This window comes from Sturnus vulgaris, chromosome 9 (assembly GCF_052056855.1).
Source record: "Sturnus vulgaris isolate bStuVul1 chromosome 9, bStuVul1.hap1, whole genome shotgun sequence".
Taxonomy (NCBI): domain Eukaryota; kingdom Metazoa; phylum Chordata; class Aves; order Passeriformes; family Sturnidae; genus Sturnus; species Sturnus vulgaris.
The window spans coordinates 14,344,889-14,357,527 of record NC_142251.1 but is presented as its reverse complement, the minus strand read 5'-3'; the positions used below and the strand labels follow the sequence as shown (position 1 = coordinate 14,357,527).

Below are 12,639 nucleotides of genomic sequence, written 5' to 3'. Positions count from 1 at the left end.
GTTGAATTCCTGTGGTGAGCACAATTTGGCCACTGGCATCAGTGTCTGGATTTTCAAGGTCTTTGCAATCATCATTTGCTTGTACTTTTGAGGTCCCTCATACAATCCTGTTTTTGACAACAATCTTCAAGATGTGCCTTGCTGATAAAATTACTGTTGTTATATTAAAACAACCTAGTTGGGCATGTCCTGGTTCTTGGGTCACTGAACTCTAAATAACCATCTCCCAGCTGACAGATGCACAGACAATGGTTTGGTAAGCAGTAATTATGAATACCTATTGTGGCATATCACTTGTACCTTATCAAGATTACAATGCCACAGTCTTACAGATTAGTCAGCAACCGTATTTATTGTCTTCTTTGTGATATGTTAGTAGATGAACAGGTCAGTCTAAAAAGGTTGGTCAATTAAATATTTGGATGAAAGTTTTCCAAAAAAGAATATATATAAATCTTTTCACTATTTCTGCTGAATTTTCAAGATTTTTCTTTCAACATCAGATCTCACTGCTCACTTTGCCAGTCTGTCTGGCAAAGGACAAAAGCAGTGAAGGATCTGATTCCCAAAGCCGAAAGCTGCCTGTCAGCGATCAGCATAGGTGATGGGGCAGCTGGAATACAGCAACAGGACACTGGGTGGCACAGCAGCCACAACAGTTTTGTCCCACAACTGTAGAGGATTTAAGATGCTGTAATATATTTGGACATGCAAACTGTGTCCCACGTCTGATTTGTGTGGGGCACAAGGTATTCGTTTTCACTTCTGAAGCTCTTTTTTATCTGTCCCTTCTGTAACCAGCACTGCTCATTCACTATCGAGATGAGATTCCTGCTTGTCATTAGCATCCATTACTCAAGTAATTACAAATTTTAATATCAAATTTTAATAACAGCCTGGAAAGAGTTCCTGGAATAAATCATTATTCCTCCTCAAAACTTCCTGAAAACAAATTCTGCAGGGAGTCCAAAACTTGTCAGGGTTATAGGATGGCTGGTTGAGGCTCCTGACTGTTAAGTGTATGTTTTAGTCTCTTTATGAGATTTCCAGTTGCATTTTCCTTCTTTCTCTATATTTATGGTACCATTTAAAATCTCTTATCTTATGCTTAGCTTATAAGTTTTTTGTTGATGAGACTGTTAATTATCTTATGTTTTTACATTATGTACTGATTTAATAACTTAGATCTCTATGTGTTGCTGTCAAGTGTATCTGAACAGTTATTTAAATACGCTTAGGAAGACCTTGGATTAGAGCCTCTTTCTGTCCTTGAATAGTTGTTACTTTTTGGAGTAGTATTTAAAGTCTTTTTCAGACTGGGAACTAGGAAAAAGTTTGATTCTTTCTGTGCTGAACCACCATAGCATGGCACATCATGATGTGTTTAACAGCACTTTGTGTGGTAAATTTTCTGGTGGCAGCAGCCAAGAATAGATTAGTCTGGATTCACAGTGGCAGGACTTGAATGGTGTTCACTGTAAATGTCTGGATAACCTGGTGACTGAAAGGGTGCATTTCCCAGCTCCCAGTATCTCTGATACTCAGCACTCTATTAAAAAAAATATACAAATCAAAAAGAACTGCTCAACATGTATTCTCTTAATCTCTGCTGTGTTTGAAAGAGCCATTTCTGCAAAGCCTGTTACAATAGGTGTGTTCCCCGTGAACCTGAACATTCCTGAGTCTTCTGTGTCTCATTTTTTTTTCAGATTAATCGTGCCCCAAGCTTTGGAACGGATCAAAAAATAGACTATGTTGTAAAAAAAGGTGTTCTGCTAAATGCATTAAAGCTTCTCAACATACGGTACTTTGTCCATTTTTCTTCAGTCTGGCTCTATTTCTGTTGCTTTGATTTTTTTTCTTTTTGGATTTGAATTGGACTCAGAAAAAATGACAAACCTTTTCTCCACCTTCATATTTTAAAAACGTAAATGTTTCTCTTGCTGTCAGTTTTTCTGTACAAATTAACCTAAATTAAATTTTTCTTCATGCATATGTACTTGCAAAAAATGAATGGCAATAGTAATTGTTGTACTTTTAAACAATTTTTCAAACACTTATTGAAGTTGGCATATGCGTGCAGTCATGGGTATGTGGCCATATAGAAAATTTGCTTGACTGGTAGTGTCACATTAAGCAAAAGCCACACCCCTCTAGAGGAAAACTTTGTAGCTGAGATGTGTTGAAAAAATCCACACCCCAGGAAAATAGATACAACCATGTTTGCACATTAAATTATAGCTCAGAGTCAATACCGTATCCCTTAAAGTGTGAAAATATTGTAGCCATGAAAGTTAATATTAAAAAAAATACTTAATGAATGTTTCAATTCTAATATATGATAAACACACGACTGACTGGAAAATACAGATTATGTACTTGATATGAAAGTGCTTCTCATTTCGGCTGCGTTGAACTGACATTTCTTAATATCATCTGTGTTTCAGGACAAGTGATAAAAGGAGAAATTTAGCCCAACAGAAGGCTGAGGCTCAAAAAAGACTTTATGGCCAAGGTCCTGTGAAAAAACTCTTGCCAGGCTCCTCAGACTGGGAGAGGCAGCGCCATTCACTGGAAAGGAGAAAACAAGAACTGGTAGGAAGGGAACAAAAAGTTCTGTTTCTTGCTCATGGTATTTACTCTCTTTTGTTTTAATTGTCTTACTTTCTTGATTTGTAGAAGGAAAGACTTGCACAAGTACGTAAACAGATTTCCAAAGAGGAGCATGAAAATAGACACATGGGGAACTACAGGTGAATGTTTTTGACTGTATTAGTAGGAAGTATTCAGTATATTCTTTAGGAACAGTGGAAACAAATATTTGTGGTAGATGCTAATTTACTGCCAAAAACCTGTAGGCATTTATAAAAAATATATACATGTACATCAGGTGTCTTTTTTCAGATGGTTCTTTTCTTGATTCCAATTTTTTCCATGCAATTAGGAATTTATATGACATCAGTCATTCTATTGCATGTGCAAGACACTTGATTGAAAGACATGATCGTTCACATTCAGTGTACCAAGAATCTTGATTGTTGTTGTGGACATGTTCTCTAATCACATGTGATCATTCCTATCTTGGTGGCAGGGGGTGCAGAATTATTATTCCCCTGTAAAAATATATTTATATTGCATCTCTGAGGCTTGCCAAAAATTCAGAAACCTTATGGGTGCTTCGATAATTTTGAATAGCGTGACATTTGAAATACTTTATTTGTATTTTTACACTTTGATTCTGGATCTCAGTAGGCTGAAATGTAAGTACATTCAGATTCCTTGGGAAAAGACGTTCAAAAGAGAGCTTTACATTGTCAGTTGCAACAGGCATTGACCAGAGAACAATGATTTTGTTTTGTGATGTTTTTATTATTATTTCTTGTTATTTGCCTCATTGAGAAGGGGAAGCATTGCCTAGGAATAGTTGGTGAAAGGGAGCAGAGTATGGCTAGCAAAAGATGATGAGAATATTTGCCCACTATTTATAACATTCATCCAGGGTGTGAGAGGTCTGAGTTCACATATTTTATTCTGAACTAGTCAGAATGCTTTTATTGCTGTTCTTCATTGCTGCCTTTTTTTGAGCAGATGTTCTATAATTCCCAGTAAAATTCTCATTTAAACAGATAGATGTTTCTGTGAAATTCGAATTTTTGATGACTTAACATTTTGCTTACAAAGAGTCTTTCTTTGTGACTTTTAATTACATATTTTCTTGATGTGTGGAGCTGAAATAGTAAGTAAAGAAACCTCTAGATATAATGCTATTAAAAGAAAGAGAGGCGCTATGATGCTTTAGCACATTTTTCTTTTTGCTAACTTAAACATCCAGCTCATTAACTGATCACATTTTAAGTTGCTTATTCAGTTCTTGACTGAAAATCAGACACATGTTCTCTTTATTTAGTTTTTGGGTTAATGTAAATCAGTGAAAACACAATTGTTTTTTCCTCAGGAAAAAGCAAAGTGTGACTTGATGAGGAATCTGCACTTTAAAAAAGGCAGAACAGCTTTGTGGTTTTTTTTTTTACCATGTGTTTGAGAAAAGGCTGAAGGATCAGCAGAACATGAGAAGGAAAGTAATTTTGGCTAGAGAAGAAGAGGAATTTTATCTAAGCATTATGCAGTATTTTCTCCATGTGATATTCCTCTGTAGAGCAGGACTAGCTTGTGTCAGGCATTGACATAGAATTGTGGAAATTTTGGAAGCTAGTATTGCTGAATGGATTAATACTGCACTCTGAATAAAAATCCAGAATAACCTCAAACTCAGGAGGTTTGGCTTTAATTTGTGAATATCAGCTCAGTAATTGGCTTAGTCCATGTCTGTCTGCAAGCATAGCAGGCTCCAGTAGAAGTCTTGGGGCAGCTGAAGTAGGAGCCACACTTTGGAGCTCTTGTGAAATCATGTGGAATTGGAAAGGATGTATGTGGCTTTGAAATGGCCTTTAGCTGCAGTCTGTTTCTAAATACATTAAGAATATTACCCTTTCTTTAAAGTATTCTTCTATGGCACTTTTTCTGCAGTAGAATTAACATCATTAAAAGGTGTTGACTGAAACTAAATTAGAATCTAAATCTCATTTAGGTGTTTAATGCAAACTGGAAGCATCTTCATTTTGTTCTACAACTGCCCTGAGACCAATGGTATCAAATCATCCTTTTTTTCATTTTAACAAAATCCTCATAATAGATACCTTTTCAAGGAAAGAATATCTAAAAAGGAAGAATGAGAACAAAAAGAAACTTGTAAAAATTCACAAATACATAAAAGTCACATAGCGTCATGCACTATACAAATGGTGTCCATGCCTTGAACAGTGCAGGCAAAATTACAGGTTACTCCTTACAATATATTAACAATTAGTGTTCCATCTTAGCCATATTTCTAGCAGTGTTTCAGGTATTCATGGCAGATGGATTGGTTTTCTTCAAAGCCTGTTGTTGCTTGACGATCATGAATAAATCACCAAGTCCTGCTTCTGATATTGTCATCTCCTTACCTGTGATTTTAGAGAATAATGGCATAGCTGCTCTAATGGAAAATCAGACAATTTATATATCCACATATCATTGTTTTTTTACTTTCTTATAGCACCTATTTTTTCCTGTTAATTTTTTGGAGGATTTAACATTCAAGTGCAGTACATACTCAATCTTTAATTCATATCCTGCCCATGGGATCAAAGTGATTGTTCAGATTTTCTCTGTTTTGTGTCCTTTGGTTGCTAATACAAATTGTTATGTGACGTTTAATTGCTAATACCAATTATCTTGTGGCTCTGAATTTGACATACAATATTTTGTTAATATTTCATGAATCATTCACACCTGTGAATGCATCACTCACACCCGCTGAAATTCCTGAGCACTGCAAAACTGGGTTGTGGTATACATCTGGAATGACCTACATGGTATTTCTTTTGACTGGCTAATTGCTAGTTTAAACATGACTGTGTTCTCTGAATTAAAAGTAGATTTAGAGAGCAGTGTTCAGAGTATATGCTTTATGATTTGATTTTATGTAATTATTATAGATGGATGTGTACATGTTAAAAAAGAGTGTATTAGTGACATTACTTTTGTGTGATGAATATTTCAGCTTCTATCTTAAACTCTTCTTTTTTTTTCCTTTTTCAGGCGAATTTACCCTCCTGATGATAAGACTTTACTTGAAAAGTATGAGAGTTTGTTAGCCACTGCTTTCCAGACGTTTCTTGCTGGAAGAGCAGCTTCACTTCAGCGGGAAATGAATAACCCCTTAAAAAGAATGAAGGTACTGAAGTACACCGAGTACTGGCTTTAGGAATTACTTCTCTTTGAATTCATGACCTCGTGGATTAGTTTCACTATAATCATGCATGATGGCTAATAAATAGCATTTGATAATGTTCCATGATCTTATTATTATTCTTTGTGCAGCTTGTGGGCCAGATCCTTGAATCTGGATGAACTGCAGTGGACCCAGGGTGGAGACAGGCTAGATGGCTTTAAGCTACTTTACCATGTCCCTGATCCTCAGCCTTACCCCTGGCCAAACCAGAGGTTGGCAGAAACTGCTTTTGAGCTGGTAATTGCCTCCTTCTTCCTCCAGTAATGTTCCCAGCCTATTCATTCACTTGTATGGACTGGAACAAGAGATGTCCTAAAACCAGCTCCACTAGTTTAAGGATTTAAGGCATCCAAAAATTTTACCTGATTTGCCTACTTAATTATTCAGAGGAAGTAGGAAAGCAGCTGTATTAATAACAAGCTAACATGATGTAGTTTGGAATCTGAGCAATAATTTTGCATCTTTGTAGTTGGCATCATCTAGCAGCTTAACAGGAATCTTTGTTCAATTGTTTTTTCAGACTATTTTTTCTTTTTTTAATGTTAAGACTTGATTTTAACCCTCAATTTCATGTTGCTTGCAAGGAGAGATGCATGCATGAAAATAAATATTTCTATTTCCTCCTGTGGAGGAATTCACAGTCCTATTTCAGGATTAGTAATCAGAGTAATTTCAAATTTCTACCACTTTCTGCTTGAATTTTTGAAGTATGTCCTGCTTTGAATTTATAGTAATGAAATTCCCATTTCTAGGAGGAGGACATTTTGGATCTTCTGGAGCAGTGTGAAATAGATGATGAAAAGCTAATGGGAAAATGCACCAGGCAACGAGGACCTAAGGTATTTGACTTCTAGATACCAATTTTTTATTTCAGAAAACCTATATACAGGTTTTCTGAGAATTTTAAGTGGGGAATTTAGTTAGCTGATCCTGCTGGAAGTTTTCTTCCTCAAACTGCCATTAACCTTTTTTTTTTTTTTTTTTTAAGTATGAATAGAGGTATCACTATCATTTGTCCAACTTAATCCCATTAAAGTTTTAAGGAGATATGCAATCCTTCTTTCCCTCCCTAAACCGTTTGGAGAAATTGCTATGCATGGCAACAACTGTTGTATGAGTGATTGATTTCGGTGTGTGAAAACATTTTTATATCAATAGTGGGTCTCAAAAGAATGCTTTCATTTCTAATTTATTAGTGCCGAAATTAGGATTTTTGAGATCGTGGGATAAAAGGCATATGGAAAGTCAAAGAATTAATTATAATTTTGATATATCTGTAGCTCCTTCCCTTGCTAAGAGGGTTTTACAGTATATCTTGGAACCCATTTTGCATCCAAAATCTGCTTTTAATGTGAATGTATATTATTTTTAGCTTAATGCTTTCTGCTTGTGTGCATAGTTCATGTGAGTCTTTGCCTTAAATAAACTTATCTCTAAGCCAGTAAAGATAAATAGTTTGGGCTTGGCTGAAATAAGTATGTTTTTTATATCCTGTAAACATTTTAGGTCAAGTCTGCTTAGAAGAGCCGAGATCTCTGTTCTGAGCTTTGATGGATTTGTTTATGGATGCACCTAAATTTTTTTACAGCGTTTTATGTTTCTGATGACATGGTGTACAAATCTGTGGATATATCTGTACAAAATGAATGCTGAAAATTGTTCTGAGCTTGAAGAAGTACTTTAAGTATGTACAAGAATCCAAAGAGCTACATCTTATTACAGGCATGCATTCTGGAAAGAGGATCTACATGCCCAATCTGGTATTAAGATAGATTTGCAGGGACCTCATTAAAATATGGGGATTTTGTGAGCTCATGCTCTACAGCAGTAGATTCATTTGAACAAGAGAAAAAACCCCAGTCCGCCCTAGCAGTACACTCAGTCCACATTCTTAAGAGATCCTTTTCCTTGAAATTTTGTTTTCAGTTCTTTAACATGGGGTCAGTTTTTCAAGTTCACCATCTCAGGCCCATTTTTCTCTTTTTCCAGAAGCCTGTCTTTTCCCAACAATCCTTGGAGAGCATCTATCTGGTTGCCTATATGCACTCTGACTTATTCTCTTCTACCTCTACACTCCTTACTCACAAGGCATCCCCAGGCTGGAGGCTGTAACATTTAATTAAACATTAATAGCGTACTAGGCCCAAACTGAGAAACTTCTCTCAATTAGTTTTAAGATGAATTTTGATTAATTTATGAGTAAGATTATATGCCATGGTCTTATTTTATAACAGGCAAATGGATTGTATAGCTTATAGCTGCCTTACTGGTACAACATTGTTTGCATTTAGAGGAGAAAGCAAAAATTGCTTATGACCAAAATTGCCTTCCCCCCACCCCCCAAAATTGATGAAATCAAAACAGAAAACAATAAAAATAGCTTATTCAGGGAGACTGTTTCTTTTCCTTGCACTGTTCACACTTCATGATATGCAGGATTCTTATTCCTGCATCTTTTTTATGGTCCTCATACATTTCTCACTCATTTAAGCCTTACCTACAGTGAAGCCATGTAAGCAGAGATTTGGTTGCAAAATGTCCTGTGTGCTCCCTTTGAAACACAGATGCCCATGCAGATGGTCCTGGTATCTTTTTCCAAAAGAGTATCACCTCTATGCATTTAATTGGCCACCTCTTTGTAAAGAGGCTGCTATGAGATATGTAATGTCTAAATATATATCTATACAGAAATTTGGGGAGGGATCCAAGCAGTGGAAAGTACTATTGCCTGTCAAACTGTCAGGTAAGAGAATAATCCAGCTGTAAACCTCACCTTGTAACCATAAAATCCTACAAATAAAGAACTATTTGCATATGCAGGATCTAAAAGACAAAATCCCAACAAAGCAACCACAGGACTGGTAATTTTCATGTAATGTAACCCAACATGAAAGGTTCTTTGAGAAGGTCGTGGAGTCTGTCCCCCCTTAAATTCAGAGGCTGCCCTGCTGACAGAAGGTCTTCTTAGGTCAGATGCATTGCCTTGGGTTGCACTCTTCCTTGGGGAAAAACCCATCAGTCAGGACTCAGAAAACTAATAAAACAACTGGACTAGTTAGGAGAGAGAGGTGTGTTCCTCCCCATGCTCCTCCATGCATAGAAACATACATAAGCATCTACATTTCCACATACATATCTATACATAGGAGAGGTTGAGGGCTGTGTACATATAAATAAATACAAGCTTTGAGTGTAACAATTATTCCATATTTGCTAAGAATTTCAGCCTTGTTTTTATTTGAACATGATTAGGAACTCAGCAGGAAAAAAGAAATCAAGATTTTCACAGAATGAAGGCAATTTTTCCTGCACTCAAAACATCACTGAATTTTGCATAGATGGAGAAGTGCATTCTGGAAATGTCCAGTTTATTTACAGTCTCTAGAAGGCTCCTGACACCTACACACTATCAGGGTTACTCATGTGCAGGACAATGGACTAAGGAACTAAAATATCAGATACTGTAGAGGAAATGAGAAATTAATTTTAATTCTTTGGTGTAAGATCAGATGAGTTTAATCATAGAAAAATTGGGTTAGCATAAGGGTAAAATCAAGGTGATTAGATGTACTTGGCAATCAGATATCTCTTTAAGAGATCAGTTTATACACAGATTCAGCTATCATTTGTCATTATTTCTTTTTGTAATTTCTTTGATCTTTCTTTGTTCTTCTTTGTTAATTGATATTATTTACTGTAGAATGTGTGAAGAACATGTATGTGATAAGTGGAATAAGATCTATCTTAAAGCCCCTGTGAGCTGTGATTGAAAATGTTTATACATTGTGTAACTCAGAATGTCTGATCAATATGTCTCCACCATACACAGCATTTCATGATAAGAAGAGCTATTTTTAATAAAGTTGTATGTGTTGAGGCACTTTACTTTTATCCCTTTGGCAGACAGATACGTATCAACATATTCTTTGTGTTACAACAATTGTCAGGTCTCTCCTCAATTCAATATTCTTCTCTAGCTTCTTATCTGGTCTAACAGCTTGGGATGGCATAAGCAGACTATTAGTGGCAGAAATCCCTTCTCTTCCTTGTCTGGAATATAAGTTTAATAGAAGCATCTATTTAGTTATAAAGTGTATCTTGCAGCAACAGGAGGTTTTGGGGCTTTTTCCTGTTAGCTTCATAATAAATCTAGGTGCATTGCATTATGCTAAGACGTTAGAAAAATTTAAATTCTTCCTGAGAGTTATTTTTCACTTTGACTCAAAATATATACAGATATTATGATTTAAATTTTTTTTTAAAATCTGAGCTTTAACTGCAATCCATTTGGTAGATGAGGCCATCAGCATAGCTTCTTATAGCTGAGAGTTACTGCAAAGAAAATGTGTAGGAAATAAAGGTGACCACATAAGCCTACTTAGGAGAACAGATGTAATGGAGGATACTGCATCTTCTGTGTCTGACTGACGGTGAATGGAAGACGAAAAATTTTCAATTGTAGTTTCTGTTCTTGGATAAGTTTCTCTGTCTCCACCTTTCTGGATTTTGTCTTGCAGTATCCTTGGTAATAGCAGTGGATTAATTAGCTAATGGCACTGAATCCCATGTGCATATGATGCACCAAGAACAGCTAGCACAGCTTGCTATATATTCTTTGGTTTCTGCTCTCTGCAGGATGTGGTTTAATCACTTTCTTTTTGAAAGTAAAACAGCCAAAGTTCCCTGGTGTAATTTTCTACTTCATGTTGATCATTGTTAAGTTGCTTCAGTTACTGCAAATAAAAAAAAAACCTGAACTGATTGTAAATGGTATTCTGTGTTGATTTATGATTTCAAACCATAATTCAGTATGTTTGGTAGTGCAATTCATACTTAAAATAATTCTCCTCCACTCTTACTATAGTATACTGCTCTTCATATGAGAAAGATTAGAATTACTTTAGTAATTAGTACTTTAATTAGTGGAATTAATTTAATTAAATATTTAAGCAATTTTTCTAAAATTTAGGATAAACTTCCAATCTAATTTGGGAGGGTTTATAGGTGTTCAAATCCTGCCTGAACCCGCCTGAATCAGGGATCTAGTCTGATAGCCGGCTGTTTCTTTGGGATTCAATTCAATTTCTTGGGTGTTTTTTCTTTTTTTTTTCTTAGCCCTTGTGTTCAATGCCAGAAAGTGCACATTCCTTAAGGAAACCTAAGAACCACAGCAGTGACAGTAGCTGTGATAGTGATAGCAGTTTGTCAGAATCGGGAGAAGAAACTGAAAAGGAAGATCACAATGAAAAAAAAGAGAAGAAAGTTTCATATGATCTTGAAGAAAATAAATACAAGGCTTTGGAACGATCAGGTAAGTTAAATGATCACTTTTCCAAGGAAGTGTGGCATTGATAATGAATTATATTAAATTCTTCAGTCTTTTAGAATGTGTCAACTTTGTCTCTCAGTGTTAAGCACTGGTTTGCTTGTTTCAGTTTCTGTAAAATCAAAATTTTCTAAATTAATAGATAAACCATGTTATTTTTTGTTTTAGTGGTGTGTTGTCTCAAAGAATTTCATAATGTAGTTGCATATGTATAATGCTGCTTCTAAAATTTTATTTTTTATAGCGGCATTTATTTAGCTGAAAACTAAATTAAAAAATGGTGTAACTATGCCGTAGCAAATGAGAGATACTGGATCTGCAAATATGGGATCCACTGAGCAAATTTTCTCTCCTATTTCCATATCCTTATTGTCAGGAAGCCACACACAGAAGTCACGTCCATTTTGACCTAAAGAGCACATGCTCTCTTATAAATCTCATGTGTGTTATAGTGGACTGGAGTCTGCATGATTAAGGCTGAATATAAGGAAGAAATAAATGTTCCTAAAAGTATGTAAATTCTGTATTATTAGGGGATCTGACACGACTGACTTCTACATGTAGAGTTGTTAGTCAACACACATGGTAGTACAACATCTGTGCACACATTGATCATATGTGTTGTTAGTTATAAAGACTGAAAAATGAGTGTTTAGAAAATAATAACATCATTCATTTGATCTGTCTGCAGGTAGAATGAACTGCAAACCTTCAAATAAAAACATAAAGTCTCCATCATATTCATCCCCCACATCATCTGCAGGCCCAATAAGGCGTTCTGTGAGCTGCCCTCGTTCCATTTCCATACTCACTATGCAGTCCCAGGGAGCTGAGCAGCGCCCCTTTTCAGCCAAAGCATCTCTCCAAATGCAGCGAGCATCCCCAGTGAACAGGTCTCACTCTCTAAGTCGTAGCCCATCTTCAGCCAGATTCTCTCAGACAGCCACCTTGGGAACTATGAACTCTTCAGGGGTGAGTTAACACAGCAGTTGCATTCAAAATGTGTTCCATTTTTCTCCAAAACTCAATAAATACATTGGTAATTTTTGCAACATCAGAAAACTTGAGGTAATGTAGTCAAGATTATGTTGACAGACACTCAAGCATATAAGATCTCTAGACCTGTATGTGATATGGGATGAGTGCCAGCTGTGATGTCTCAGTGTTTGTGATGCAGTAATACAGATGTTAATTTGTAGAAATGGGAATCTTAAGAGGATGGGAAACCTTCACTTTGTGAGTGGGAAACCTTCACTCCTAAATAGGCTTTTGAAGATAGAAAGGATCATTACCTCTCTTAAAAGTTTTCTGTGATTTTTTTGGGGGGCTGCTGGTTCTGAAGTAAGGCTGTACCTATCTTCAAAATCTTTATAGCCGCAAAAATACATCCAGATTTCAAACCCTTTGTATAGTTCAAGGGTAAACAGATTGTGCTAGAATAAAACATTAGTAAGTCTTTGTATGGCTGTCCAATGTAGAA

At 36.0% G+C, this 12,639-nt stretch overlaps 1 protein-coding gene across 8 annotated transcripts in view; it reads left to right on the top strand.

Moving 5' to 3' along the window:
* Nucleotides 1–12,639, top strand: part of TTLL7 (tubulin tyrosine ligase like 7) — a 63,308-nt gene that overhangs the window by 36,318 nt on the left and 14,351 nt on the right. For all 8 annotated transcript variants that reach the window (XR_015805393.1, XR_015805394.1, XM_088169893.1 and 5 more), the window contains 7 exons: nucleotides 1,710–1,804; nucleotides 2,448–2,595; nucleotides 2,680–2,753; nucleotides 5,641–5,776; nucleotides 6,586–6,672; nucleotides 10,949–11,144; nucleotides 11,851–12,131. Coding sequence is in view for 6 of the 8 variants with exons in the window: in XM_088169893.1 (XP_088026019.1) it covers nucleotides 1,710–1,804; nucleotides 2,448–2,595; nucleotides 2,680–2,753; nucleotides 5,641–5,776; nucleotides 6,586–6,672; nucleotides 10,949–11,144; nucleotides 11,851–12,131 (1,017 nt within the window). In the remaining 2 variants the exon portion in view is untranslated. The remainder of the gene's footprint in view (nucleotides 1–1,709; nucleotides 1,805–2,447; nucleotides 2,596–2,679; nucleotides 2,754–5,640; nucleotides 5,777–6,585; nucleotides 6,673–10,948; nucleotides 11,145–11,850; nucleotides 12,132–12,639) is intronic.